Genomic DNA, 15579 nt, shown 5'->3' with positions numbered 1-15579 from the left:
TCCTTTCCTTTTCCCTTTGTTCTTTCCTCTCATAGTCTTCTTCTGTACATTGATCCTGTTACTGCTAGCGCCTTTTCCACATAAAAGCGGCCAATTTCATGATTTCCATTAAAAGCTGTTTTTAGAGCTCTGTAACATAGAATATGCATGAGCGGTCATTTTGGAAGATACTAGGGGAACAGACGGCGTATCTATGTGATGGGCTGGCTTAGCTTGCCTGTATATCTGTCCCTGCAAGACGCAGACTTTGTCAGGACTCTCATTTCAAAGGAGGTGGCAGATATTGAAACTTCCGTGCTGACGTTTATCGCGTTACATACCTTGGCCTCTCACAGAGGAAAGTGAAAAATATGTGTCTTGGACAAAGTGGCAGTTGATGGTTTCATGCTTTGTTCTGTCCTGAGGGTCAATATAAAAGAATGAAATATTATCACACCATAAGAGGCGAAGAATTTTCACTTCTGTGCGACTCTCAGCTTCTCAGGTTCCATGCTTAATCGAATTAGTCTGAGATTGATGTAGAAACGTGAGATGTAATGTTTTCATGGCGTTGAAGATTTCATCTGTGGAATATGACACGGTGTGGCGCAGTCTGGTCGGTGGTTACCGAAGTTCAGTATCGGTACTTAAAGATGGAAGAAACATGTTCTCCCGAAACGCTGATACTTACTTACTTACTCACTCATGGAGCTGAGCCCTTCAGGAGGAGCCGCCAATTCTGCAGCTACTCAAGAATTTCCCAGCATTTTATGGAACCCGGAGGTTCATCACCGTGTTCACAAGAGCTCTCCACTGGTCCCTATCCTCAGCCAGATCAATCAAATCCATGCTATCCCATTCTATCTCTCTAAGATCCATTTTAATATTGTCCACCCACCTACGCCTTGGTCTTTTCTGTGGTCTCTTTCCTTCTGGCTTTCCCACCAATATCCTATATGCATTCCTCGTCTCCCCCATTCGTGCTACATGCCCTGCCCACGTCATCCTTCTTGACTTGATCATTTTAATTATACTTGGAGAAGAGTACAAGTTATGAAGCTCCTCAGTATGCAGTTTTCTCCAACCTCCTGTCACTTCATCTCTCTTCGGTCCAGATATTCTCCTCAGCACCCTGTTCTCAAACACCTTCAGTCTAAGTTCCTCCCTTAATATCAGAGACCAAGTTTCACACACATACAGAACCACAGGCAAAATTATAGTTTTGTATATTCTAATTTTTATGTTTTTGGACAACAGGAAACGCTGATACACCTTCCGAAATACATAGTATCGTAAGGCACAATTGGAATTACGGTGTTCTCTTAAGCTTATTGGAAATGTGGTCTGCATAACTATAGACCTGGTAGCTATAGCTGTCACGGTTGTGAGTGCCTGTAGACGGAGTTTGGATTGGTGACTCGATTTATTGACCACTTATATATTCACGACCCCTGACTACACTTTACACATCACTAACACACAGACTAGTGTCTTCATCCTATTACAGTCTCCACTAGCCGTTCCAGGTAACGGAATTTAATACAGAAACTATAACAGTCTCACTAAATTACACACCCCAGATATCACATATAAATTCTTCTCTTCATAGCCGGATTTTCAACCGAGCACTCTTGGAACTAACTCTCGGCCATTTCACACCATTTTCCTAGTCTTCTCTTCACCGCATGTCTATTAACTAACTAAGATCTAAACATTGTCTCGGTTATAACCTCTCGGCACGGACCACATAGAAAACAGCTCTTCCATTGTTAGTCAAACTGTTGCATTATTAAAAATATGTTGCCATGTAACGGGCGTTGTTCCAATGTTTGTTTCGCGTCCGTTGGCTGGAAACAAATGTTTCTGTTCTGTTTCTCTGGCTCCGCAGTTCTTGCTTAGAGCAAATAGGCCCCAATAGTTATCTAAAACTCATAATTATATAAGGTAAAGATAATGAGACAGAACCCTCATATGTATCTGAAGAGAGCGCCTGTCACTTACCACTGCGTGATGAAGTCCGGTCCGATGCTGAAGATGGTGGAAGTCCGGTTGGTGAGATCCGTGCCGTTGAGGCTTGCCTCAGTGCTGCTCGCGTTGCCGTCCATCGTACCACAGTCACCTCCACCATCCGAGGCCCATCGTTCGTCTCCTCCTGCGGCACACATGCGCAAACGTAATGTTATCTGTTAGAACTTTGCTTTATCCTGCGCCGCCTGTACAGTAGTCCGCTACAGATCGCTGGTTCAGTGTACCCGTGGCTTTTGGGCACACACTGAAACAGGTGTCTCTCTTGGTGGAAACGGAGCTCTAACGGTACGTGAAACCAATTTTATAGCTTACGAATTAATATTGCCGCATTTTTAGACATTTTGTACAGATAAAAAAGGTAAAGTTATCCCTTTAACAGGCCGTGCAGGCCAATAGGGTTGTGAGACGTCCATATTCCCACATTTTCTAGACGATTGGCTCAGAGTTGGCGGTGACTTTGTCAGCATTACGCACCGGCCGGCCCAACTTTACCCCGGAGAAGATTCCTGGTACTCATATCTGTTAGAGGCTGAGTCGACTCCAGGGCCATAGTGCAGCTGCAAGGATTGGGTCAGTTGAAAAATCCAATGACAGCTAGGGAATCGAACCCGCGACCTTCAGGCTTGTGGCATAGTGCCTCAAACAGCTACGCTACCGCGTGGCCCAGGCATTATTTATAGGTCTGCTATATTTTATAGAGGATATCCTGGGAGGAAAGATCAGTATTGTGGGAGGTCATAGTATCGGCCATTGTAAGGGAAAAAGTGTGTATGTACAAGTGTCCTATTCCGAACCCTTTCCCAGATAGAGCTCTTTCACTGTACAGTAGACTGTACACTGCACAGACGAGCAACACGCTATGTCCTCACACTAGTTGCACCGAGAGAGAGCTATTTCACTGTACAGTACACTGGACAGACGAGCAACACGCTATGTCCTCACACTAGTTGCACCGAGAGAGAGCTATTTCACTGTACAGTACACTGGACAGACGAGCAACACGCTATGTCCTCACACTAGTTGCACCGAGAGAGAGCTATTTCACTGTACAGTACACTGGACAGACGAGCAACACGCTATGTCCTCACACTAGTTGCACCGAGAGAGAGCTATTTCACTGTACAGTACACTGGACAGACGAGCAACACGCTATGTCCTCACACTAGTTGCACCGAGAGAGAGCTATTTCACTGTACAGTACACTGGACAGACGAGCAACACGCTATGTCCTCACACTAGTTGCACCGAGAGAGAGCTATTTCACTGTACAGTACACTGGACAGACGAGCAACACGCTATGTCCTCACACTAGTTGCACCGAGAGAGAGCTATTTCACTGTACAGTACACTGGACAGACGAGCAACACGCTATGTCCTCACACTAGTTGCACCGAGAGAGAGCTATTTCACTGTACAGTACACTGGACAGACGAGCAACACGCTATGTCCTCACACTAGTTGCACCGAGAGAGAGCTATTTCACTGTACAGTACACTGGACAGACGAGCAACACGCTATGTCCTCACACTAGTTGCACCGAGAGAGAGCTATTTCACTGTACAGTACACTGGACAGACGAGCAACACGCTATGTCCTCACACTAGTTGCACCGAGAGAGAGCTATTTCACTGTACAGTACACTGGACAGACGAGCAACACGCTATGTCCTCACACTAGTTGCACCGAGAGAGAGCTATTTCACTGTACAGTACACTGGACAGACGAGCAACACGCTATGTCCTCACACTAGTTGCACCGAGAGAGAGCTATTTCACTGTACAGTACACTGGACAGACGAGCAACACGCTATGTCCTCACACTAGTTGCACCGAGAGAGAGCTATTTCACTGTACAGTACACTGGACAGACGAGCAACACGCTATGTCCTCACACTAGTTGCACCGAGAGAGAGCTATTTCACTGGACAGTTCACTGTACGCTGTACAGACGAGCAACACGCTATGTCCTCACACTAGTTGCACCGAGAGAGAGCTATTTCACTGGACAGTTCACTGTACACTGTACTGACGAGCAACACGCCATGTCCTCACACAAGTTGCACCGAGAGAGAGCTATTTCACTGGACAGTTCACTGTACACTGTACTGACGAGCAACACGCCATGTCCTCACACAAGTTGCACCGAGATAGAGCTATTTCACTGTACAGACGAGCAACACACGGGTTGCAAAGTGCTTTGATGTTGACAGTGGAATTTTCGAAAATGTATTATAGCAGTTAAACTGAACAACTTCGTCACTTGAACAATAAATACCGGTATTAGAAACAGTACGTAATATCTCTTTCTTATCAATGATTTTGGGATTCTACGGTGAAGTAACTCTATCTCGGAAACCGTTCGGAATAGGACACGTGCACATAATCATTCTTTTGCCTAGATTGACCGATACTATGACCTCTCAGTTTATTGACCTTCCCTCCTGGGACATTCTGTATATACTTAAGTCATTTTTACCTAAAGAACCCCGCGAATGTTGCAACTTTGTCAGCGTGCTGACGTTAACAGATTAATTACTGTTGTCTCTCATTTGAAGTTCGTATATTAAGATGTTATGGAGACGTTAACTTCCAGTACCGCTACACATCGAAATTTAAACAATTCTGTGCGTGAACAGCCATGGGTGTTCATATCTTAAATTGGGGATTACATATATTATCGTTTTTCTATGTGCCCAGGCCTCCAGTTGGATACGAAGTCACAACCGAATAACACACTTGTACAGCTATCACTGTCTCCCTCTTGCTACTCCCCCCCCCACCTGAACGTTCAGGTGTTCCGTTTCGGGAAGCAGAGCTTTCGCGTGGAGGATTACAGGGATTATAAATTTCTCGGTCGATTTCATTTCGCTCAGTCGGCTCAAAGGTGATTTTCTCGAAGCTGGATATACTCGAGTTCCTTCATGTTGAGTTTCGTGCTTTAGTGGATGAAGGTTGGCAGCTTTGCGTTACAGTGGCTACGGACCAAATGTCGTTCGCTACAATAAGACATGGACTTATGCCAAATGTTGTGGCTTCTCGTAACGGGGTTTAATGACGAAATTCAATTTAATTTGACAAAACCAGAAAAAATGCTTAAAATCTGTCCAGTACACAATGAAACTTATTCTTCCGAGTAACCAATTACTTCGTCAGATTTGAAGTCGGAAAATGTGAATACAGTATCCAGACACAAGAAACGGGTCAGAAAAATCTTGCTCCGACTTCCAGAGTTACAACAGCTGATGCGCTGGCGTTGTAGCTCAAGAAACTTTAAAATTGTGTGCGTTTCAAGATTACCTTACAATCATACAATAAATTTGGAAGGCAACACGGATGATTAATGAGGTCAGGATTTTGCGTAATTAATGAAATTAGGCAAAACGAATGTAATTTAAATGTTTTCTTCGAGGAACAAACTCTGTATATTTATATGTCCTTATGTTCCTAACGAGAAGTGTGTCCAACATAATGAAGTTATGAAATTTTATGCAACGTTTACAGTTTTTTTCACTCGTTCATTCATCAATGGCTCTACAGCCTTTTGTTGGGAACTGGCATTTACTTCAGTTTTGTAATCGTTTTTACAGGACTCCTTGGACGGGGGATGAGACCGACTCAAGGCCGTTACCTACAAGCAGGACAACACGAACACAGAATAAACGCACATACAAACATCTATGCTTTGAGTGGGATTTGAACCCATGAATCCAGCATTCGAGTGAGCGAAGACAGTTCATGCCTTAGACCGCGCAGTCACTGTGATCGGCACAGCGATTTGTATCAGCACAAATTTTTATCCACTGAGTTCAGAATATCTTCTTGTGACCTTGATCCCGCATTCTCTGAAATTAAAATTTAATGTGACCTACTGAGATGCCAATGGGCACGCGGTAGCGTAATTGGTTGAGGCACTATGCTACAAGCCGAAGGTCGCAGGATCGAAACCCGATGAGGTGGTTTTTCTTTTCAATTTACTTAATCTTTCAAGCCCCACTATGGACCTGGGGTCGTCTCAGCCTCTAACAGAAATGAGTACCATGAATCTTCCTGGAAGTAAAGGGCCACTAACGCGTAAGGCTAACAAAATCACCGCCATCTGTGAGCCGATTGCTAGAAAATGTGGGAGCCTCAACGTCTCACAACCCTATGGGCCTCCACTGCCTGTTGCAGGGATACCTTTTGCTTTACTTTACTGAGATGTCAGACAGTTACAAAGCGCTATGTACGAATGCAGGCATAGACTTACGTTGGTATGACCAAATCACACATCTCTTCTAATCTTTAAATAACAGCGATATATCGTTTTATTTCGTTCGTAAACTAATTGAAGCGTATTCTCACTCCTGCATTTTCGTAAAGTAAACTGCGTCCATGGCGGTCACAGTAGCCGCGCAGTCTGAGGCATGAACTATCTTCGCTCGCTCGGACGCTGGGATTGTGATTTCGAATCCCGCTCAAGGCATGGATGTATACGTGAACGTTTATTCTGTGTTTGTGTTGTCCTGCGTGTAGGTAGCGGCCTTGCGATGGGCTGATCACTCGTCCAAGGAGTCCTACCGTGTTGGCCAGGTCTCAACAAACGACTGTAATGCCATTGATGAATGAATGAGTGAATGAAACTGGTTCCTTCATACTTTGACATACGACATCTGGACATACATTCTTACATTCGAGACTTAGAACCCCATTAAATTAATATTCATTAAACTTATGCTCGGTATTTTCGATCTTTGACTCGAAACTCGAGCCCAATACCCCGGCGACCACTACCGGCATCCTCTGCCATACCGACAGGGAAGTGTAACTGCTCGAAGGTTTGATTATTGGGTTGACTTATTTCCGTGGTGTCAATGCGACAGAGCGAGAGAGAAGGGTACAGTACGGAATGACCTAGTGTTTAATACATTCAAAAGATAAACTTGAATGAAATGAGTACTTAAGACCATGAATGAAGGAAGAGGGAGATGGTTTGAGAAAATCAGACCTTACATTCACGCGCACGCGCACTCGCACGGTACTTCACACATGATCACAACGGAGAAGGCCACCTTAAATTCCAATTAAGCTCAAGAGAAGCTCGGGCGGTTAGTCGCCGGCTTCTCACCGCGGCGGCCCTGGTTCGAGTCCGGGTCTGATCATATGGGATTTGTGGTGGACAAAGTGGAACTGGGGCAGGTTGCCTTCGAGTACTTCGGTTTCCCCTGCCAATCTTCATTTCACAGACTCCTCCACAATCATCATCATGTATCATCCGGGACGAGTACAATAGGCCAATTAGTGGCCGACCTACCAAGTGGACTCAGTCTCACCCCACACCAAGAAACTTTAAAAAAGTAACTTAAATGCTGTAGGCAAATAACGTGTCATACGTGCCTACCTGCGGACAATAAGATGGAAAGGAGACAGACCGTACCTCGCAGTGTAGTTGTGGAGGTTCCTGATTCAAACTCAGCAGGCAGATCGGCTGTAGGAGACTTTGGACATCCGCACTTTCTTTCGACAAGTAAAAGTAGAAGCTGATGTCTTAAACAGAACATGTCACTTCCCCTTACACCAAATCCTAACTCAGCATTCACAGTCGTGTTGAATTAATTAAAATCCGAGTGATCTCATACTTGTGGGAGTAATCCCTTTTAACGCCTTCAAAATATTTGTCCTTACATAAGAATTAATTATAATTTTCGACATGTTTTGAATGTCATCATCACATATTTATACTTGAAAAGAATAGGAAAGTAAAGATAATGTAAAGCTATCCCTGTAATAGGCCGTGAAGGCCCATAGGGTTTTGAGACGTCGAGGCTCCCACATTTTGTAGATAATCGGCTCACAGATGATGGTGAAGTCAGCCGACTTTTACCCTCAGAAAGTTTCCTGGTAGTCATTTCCGTTAGGGGATGAGTTGACCCCGGGGCCATAGTGCGGCTGGAAGGATTATGTAAATTAAAAAATTCAGTGGCCTCATAAGGATTTGAACCCGCTTGTAGCATAGTGCCCCAGCCAACTACGCCACCGCCTGCTCCGAAAAGAACAGAAAACATACCTTAATACATGTCCATACTATGTTTCTTTGAAGTTATATTGAAGGGTGGACACCTCCGTGTGTGACATACAGTATTTTTTCTATTGCTAGTGGGAGGGGACTAAGTCCGTTGTACTGCGGCCACTTCTGGCCTATTGTACCAGCCCCAGATGATAGGTGAGGGTGATTCTAGAGCATTTGGTGGAATGAAGATCGGCAGGGGAAACCGAAGTACTCGGAGAAAACCTGCCCTAGCGCCACTTTATTCACCACAAATCCCACTTGACCAAACCAGGGATCTAACTCGGGCCGCCGCGGTGGGAAACCAGCGACTAACCGCTTGAGTTATGGCGCGGCCCTATGACATACAGTATGTCAGAGTATGTTGTCTACATTGTGGATTAACTTTATAACAACAGTTAAATTATTTAAAACTATGCTCTTACTTATATGACCTCAATTTATGTTCTCTTTGTGATAAGTCTTGATTTATTAGAAAAATGAATTGTACTATATGTTGACGGAAGAGAATGTGGACTATTGTTTTCATAAAACATAAAAGTATGCCATAGTTACAATTATTCGTGAATTTACTTTCCTAGATGAAGGGTGTCGGTTTAAGCTAGAGGGAATCCCACTACTTCGTCGATCTATGGATGTATTAAGCTGGACTTTTATATTACGAACATGAGATGTGCGGTTGGCAATACAGGGTACATTTTCACCAAAAGCAGATGTACTTCTCGTGAAAAATGCCCACTATTTAAGCTAGAGTGGTTCAGGATTCAACGTCGGACAATCATTGCAGTTTTAAACAAGGTAACGGCTAATGCAGAGTCGATATAGCGACTGACTACGGCCTGGACGACAGAGGGGTCGGAACTCGAGTCCCGATGAGGGCACGATTTTTCTCTTCCTCATGTTGTCTAGATTAGTTCTTGGGTTCACCAAACCTCCTATTCAATTGGTACCGTGGGCTCTTTCCTCGGGGATAAAGCGGCAGGGGTGTGAAACTGACCACTTACCTTCAACTAGTGCCGATGTCAAGAAAATGTGGATCTATACATCCACTCCTCCATACGTCTTCATGGGGTAGTGCTTAATTAGGTCAGCACGAGGACAGCTTTATTTTACCTACCGCTAATGCTGCATACCTAAACAGAAGTAAGAAATTCACTCCATGGAGCCGAGTCCTTGAGAAGTCACCACTCGCTCAGATACTAAAGAATTTCCCAAAAGTTTATGCAACACGAGGGTTCATTTCGACGTTCACAAGAGCCTGCCACTGGTCCCTATCCTGAGCAGGAGAATCTATTTCATAAGACCCCATCCTATTTACCTTTGTTAGTCCTACTTCTAACACCCAAGATGCAGGAAACCCCATTGTCGCCCGTCCGCGACAGCTTATTAAGCATATTCGCAGCTACCTTCCATATCTGGAAGCCATCTTCTCCATCCGCAACCTGAGGACGCGCCATTCCGTGATAAGAGACCCGCTTTACGTAAGAGGCGCAATGCTGTGTTTAATTAATTAAACACTGCGAAATGTACACTTGTGGGGGGGGGGGAATTATAGTTCCACCATTCTTGACCTCGACTCTAGATGGAGGTGAGTGGTCAACTTCACGTCCCGGCCGCTTTGCCCTCCGGAAAAGAACTCTCATAACCCAATTCTGAATTTAATAGTTAAAATCACGAGACCGGAACAGATTTGTTGAAGAGCTTGAAGAGCTGCTGGTGGTGATAAAGAAGATGTAGACAGGCCAGCTGATGAAGTGACTTCATGAATGCACAGACACGGAGGTAAACTTGTTTATGTTGCAAAATATTTGTGTTTGGGATAGACGGAGTAATTGAAATAAATATGTAATAAAAAGTATAACGGAAGATGAAGGAAGGGAGGTGTAAGAAAATAAGGGATACTGAAAGAAAGAAAAGAAGGAAGGGAGGAAGAGGAAGAAAGAAATACGAAGAAAGGCAAGAAGGTAGAAAAGTAATATGACACTTTATCTATAAACATATTTTGCAGACAAAGTGATAACCTGCAAACAGGTTGGGTCACAAGATTGAAGCGCCGGTTGCCAGGACAACTGTGTAACCCAGTTTCTCTATAGCCTGATGATGCAGAAGCCTTTATACCCGTAATATCGGTACTACGTCAACACTTTGCAGTAGACAGACATACAGACGAGAGGGAGAGGAAATGGAAGAACCGCCAAATTGAATAGAGATACGCGCGTCAAATGATTCCAAGGTTTAGACTTCGATTTTGAGGTTATGTTCGCTGCTGTATCGACTTGTCCTTTCTTTTTATTATCGTTGTTTCTCTTCCGTTCCATGTTTGCTTCCACGTCAGTGCCAACATTACTTCTAAGCAAAGCCATAAAAAAGAGAATCAGTAGACGTCGATAAGGTGATAATGTTCTTAGCTCACTGCGCAGGTTGTGTGAAATAATATTACCACTAGTACAGCTCGAATATAGAGAAGCCGCGATAGCGCAGTCGGTATAGCGATTGGCTACCGGCTGGACGGCCTATGGGTCTGAGTTCGAGTCCCGATTGGGTTAAGAATTTTCTTTTCTACAGCTCGTCCAGACAGGATCTGGAGCCTACCCAGCCCCATATTCAATGAGTATTGGGGGCTTATTCCTCAGGGGTAAAGCGGCTGAGGCGTGAAGCTGACAACTCATATCCAACTAGAGCTGAGGTCAAGAAAATGTGGATCTATAAATATTCTCCCCCATTCGTCTTCATGGCGTAGTGCTTAATTTGTTAAGCACAGGGACAACTTTACCTTTTTTTCATGTACCAATTACGACCATATTTATTTATTCAGGTTTATTTAACGACGTTTCAGCAACTCAGACTGCATAGCGCTGAATGACTAGACTCCGAGTCGAGATTTTATGTGGGGAACTCTCGAATATAAAGGAGGAGCCCTACTCGCTATAACGCGGCTTTCGGTCGCAGACTCTAATGACGAAGACACACAAATAAGAAGACAATGCAAAAAGGAAGAAACCAAGGATATGAATCGCATTGAACTGGCTCGGAGTCGAAGAAATGAACGGAATTATGTGTTCGTATTAAGGTGCGTCCACATTACTCGTTTTCGTGCTCGTGCTCGTGTGACTCGCTATGCTCGCGAGTAATGTGGACGATATGACAAGTCACGAGACAAGCAAATTTTAAAATTTTAATTTAAAAACTATAGCCAATAAATCAAAATACGACTACAGCCTATACACATTACGCGTAAATATACGGATCCTCACGCGCCGAAGCCTGGCGAGCAACTGAAGTAGTGTGGACGAAGATTTACGACCACAAGCAAAAGCCAGACGAGTCTCCCAACGAGCACAAGCCTGGCGAGCACGAGTAATGTGGACGCGCCTTTATAATACGACAAAGTTTGTTAGCTGTTTGATTAGTTAGATTGTTAATACGTTTTGTAGCCATGTTAGCCAATCAGTTCTGCTGTTGCATTGCTCTTGTAATGGTGTATATTTGTACAGTTTAGGTTTTGTGTTCCAGTCCCGCTTAGAATATATAGGTCCTTGTTTACTTTCTTCACCATTATCCTGCAGTTCATTAACAACCGATATAAATCTTGGGCCCAGTTCAGTTTCCGCAGTCTGCATAAGTAAGTGCTGGGCTATTAGATCTGTACCTTAGAATAGCGTAGGCTGATTTCTTCAGTAGGTCTGTGTTCACAGACCATTTATGGTCAGTCATCCATTCGGCCATGTTATAACCTTAGTTGCTGATACAACGTATTTAAATGAATCCAAAAACTGAAAAGTAGTAAGACATTTTTGTTCCTGATGTCCCGTTATATTAAGACTTTTCTATGGCCTTCTACGACAGTACATGGAATGATATCTTCACACGGGCCAAGATCGCGTCGTTTGTACTCATAATTAATCTCTTGTCACACTGTTTCTTATAATATAGGAGTAACCCCATAATATTCAAGAAGAAATTACGCACAGGTTAAACTCTGGGAATGCTCGTTGCCACTCTGTACGGAATCTTTTGTTCTCCTGTCTGTTATCTGTCGGGTCTAGAAAACCGAAATTAACGGCCGTGGGGATTCAATGCGCCCACCACGCGACACCCTCTATCCGCAAAAGTTGGCACTAACTTCGCCGACAAGCGCGGTCGCTCAGTCGGTCCGCAGATTTCTCTTGCGGACTTAAGCCACGGAGTTTGTTTTTCGTGTTTGTCTGTTATATGTAAACATGGAGTTTAAATACTTACATAAACTATAATTTTACTTATTATCTTGTATGGGTATGAAACGTAATGTCTCGTGTTAATGGAAGCTATTAGACAATAACTTGCTGAGAATAATAATATAACTGAAGAGAGAACGTGGCAGGAGATTGGAGAATATTGCTTAATGCAGAGATTAATTGTTCACACCGTTCGCCAAATATTAGGATGAATTGGCGAGGTGTATGGCACGCATGGGTGAGATGAGAAATGCATACAATATTTTGTCAGGAAATCTGAAGGAAAAAGACTTGTGGGAGCCACCCGTATTGAACCAAGCGCTAGCCGATCAGCGCAAATCAGGGCAGCTCCAACGCCCACTGGTTCGCGCGCCGTTAGTGACAGCGTGCCTCCGACGCACTAGTCGCCAATCGAAGTCTAGGTACCACCCACTGCTAAGCAACGGATCAGTAATCAGGTTGCAGTGGAAACGGATTGGTACGAGACATTAACGGAAATGTAAAAGCCGGTGTTTCCTTTCCGATCTGCGCCTAAGTTACATAAGTGGACCAACCGGAGGCCAGCGAGATACAACGAGGAGACAGTGCAGAAGCGGGAGAATTTCCATTGTCTGAGGAGCTGCTAAGCGGCGACTAACGAAGGCGCAGCAAACTGGAAAATTGGAAGTGTGTTTTAATTGTTATACGAAGCTCGTCAGTATACTATTTCTAGCAACAATAAATATTTGTATAGAAGTTTACTACGTGGTTGTTTCTTCAGGTATCAACAATCCGACAGACAACTTGAAATTTGATAGACACAGGATGGTAAATGGGAGGATAATGTTAAAATAGTTCTTGAGAAATCACGGTTGGAAGATGTGGACTGGATCTATGTTGCTAAATATGGGGTCAATGTGGTGGACCGTGGGCACAGAAGTGAACCTCCGTTTTTTCGTGAAGTACTAAGAACTTTCTGAACGCATGAGTAAATGCCAGCTTCTCATGAGAGTCTCTACTCTTTGATGTTAGTTTAAGAATTCCGTCACTGAATCCTGTCACACTTTCTCACATCCCTAATTCTTTCTGACTCTTTTTAATATTAAAGTCTATCCTCTATCTTCGCAATACTTGAGGCGTTCTTTTCAGATTTTGCAGAAGCACATATGAGGTTTTGTAAAGATTTTGTTCTGTGACTAAGAGCTCTTCTGGACGGCTGACAGCCTGAGGCCTACCAATCACAGTTCTGCTGAACAAATTGGGAACATTTATCCATGTCATTTTGTAAAAAAACGGAGAAAACCTGATTAGGTTGGCAGGGACAGGCTTTTAAATGTTATTACGCAACGGCGTGTTTTCGCTAATCGATTTTTCTTGCAGGAAATTAGCAGTGGCTGTACAGCGTTACACAACACCGTCTGCCCGTCTCTCTCTTCGCTGTCCGAACTCCAGTTTACTTTATTGGTCTCTATCCCATTCATCCGTGGCCTGTGTAGTCGCAAGTTCATGTGTCTCAGGCATGTTCATACCTTCTGTTCTTCTGTTTGTCCGTCCGAATGGCGCCCATTATTTTGCCCCTTTCTCACCTAGGCAGATTTTTTCAACCAGTTAACTCTGAAATTTCTCTACTGAAGGAACGTCTGTTTTCCACATCGGGTTTCCTTGATTTCTTTTTCACATATTCACTCAAATTCCGAAATTACATTTTGCAATAGTCGACGACTCTTTCGTAACCAGTTGCTTCCAACTCGCAGTAAGTGACTAGAAACCTATCTTCACAGAGCATGATGAGGTCATTGGATTTTTCAATTGACCTAAACCTTCATGTCGCACTATGGCCCTTGGGTCGACTCAGCCTCTAACATAAATGAGTATCTGTGAGTCGATTGTCTAGAAAATGTGGGAGCCTCGACATCTCACAACCCTATGGGCCTCCACTGCCTGTTGCAAGGATAGCTTTGCCTTTTAACATAGAGCATGATTGTTTTGTAGAAGTCTACAGTCGCTCAGCTGATCAAAAGTGTTCTCATTTACTGTAGAAGTTTCATTACCGTCGTCAAGAACGTCTCGTCGTGGGTCATAGCCAGAGTCGGATGGGGCTTGTCAGCATTGCGCTTCTCCAACATCCACTTGCATGCTTTCCTTCCAGCCACGCCTAGATGTCCCCAGTAAGCAGTTCAACTCAAATTTTGTATGCGTTTCACATTCGACACAAAATAATAACGGCAGTTGATACAAATGACTCATGTCTGTTTCCCAATCCGCAAAAGAGTTTCTGTTACTTTTATACGTAGTTTGTGTTCTCCGTTCATCTGTACTCACTTTCGTCTCTCTGTCAACTGTCAGTGCATACGTTACCTATCCTCTAAGCCAGTGTTTCTCGACCGCCGGGCCCTGGCAGCAATTATACCAGGGTGCGCTCACACAGAGATTCGGAACCACTGCTCTAACCGCCTTTTAGCCGACGATAGTGGCCACGCGGTCTAAGGCATGAACCGTCTTTACCCGCTCGGAACTGGGGTCGTGGGTTCGAATACCGTTCGAGGCATGAATATTTGTGGGCGATCATTCTGTGTTTATGTTCTGTGTGTAGATATCGGCCTTGCGACTGGCTGATCCTCCGTCCAAGGAGTCCTACTTCCTGTGTATAGACTAAGAAACTAAAAAAGCTACTAAGGTCAAAAAAAGAAGTGTTGTATAGCCAGAGAGAGAGGGGGGGCCTTTAAAGTGGGGCATATGAAGAACGGTGTATTTCTCGAATATTCTATCTACTTACGTAGAGAAATTCTTTTCCAAATTCGCTGCTCCAGATTTTGGAGTAATTAATGTATTTACAGCAGATTACAGTGCCTGCACTGTCTAAGGCATGAACTGTCTTCGTTCGCTCGAACGTTTGGATCGTGGGTTCGTATCCCAATCAAGGCATGGATGTTTGTGTGCGTTTATTCTGTGTTTGTGTTGTTCGGTGTGTAGGTAGATACCTTGCGAAGGGCTCATCCCCCTTCCAAGGAGTCCTACCGAATGTGTATAGGACCAAGAAACTGAAAAAGAGGTCAGGGCCCAACAAAGGGCTGTAGAGCCATAATAATAATGATAATGATAATAATAATAATAATACATCATTTCAAATCAATTCTCTATTATTTATGTGCCGAGTCAACAGCCACAAGGCCAATTACAGACACAGCACAGTGTAGATACAGGTAATTACATTAATGGCACGCACAACATAAAGTCAAAGACTAATTGAAGGTAAGCACTGGAGGAAAACATATTAATGCACAGAAGTAAGGAAACAAAAAAAAAATAAAGTAATAATAATAATAATAATAATAAT

The 15579-nt window shown here is 43.8% G+C and overlaps 1 protein-coding gene across 1 annotated transcript in view; it reads right to left on the bottom strand.

Annotated features, from left to right (window-relative positions):
• Nucleotides 1–15579, bottom strand: part of LOC111864273 (probable muscarinic acetylcholine receptor gar-1) — a 221882-nt gene that overhangs the window by 114521 nt on the left and 91782 nt on the right. The window contains exon 2 of the mRNA XM_023851404.2: nt 1981–2131. Coding sequence (XP_023707172.1) covers nt 1981–2084 — 104 coding nt within the window. The 5' untranslated portion in view covers nt 2085–2131. The remainder of the gene's footprint in view (nt 1–1980; nt 2132–15579) is intronic.

Source organism: Cryptotermes secundus, unplaced genomic scaffold (assembly GCF_002891405.2).
Source record: "Cryptotermes secundus unplaced genomic scaffold, Csec_1.0 scaffold33, whole genome shotgun sequence".
Taxonomy (NCBI): Eukaryota; Metazoa; Arthropoda; class Insecta; order Blattodea; family Kalotermitidae; genus Cryptotermes; species Cryptotermes secundus.
The sequence above is the reverse complement of the archived record's forward strand: the minus strand, read 5'-3'. Positions and strand labels throughout refer to the sequence as shown.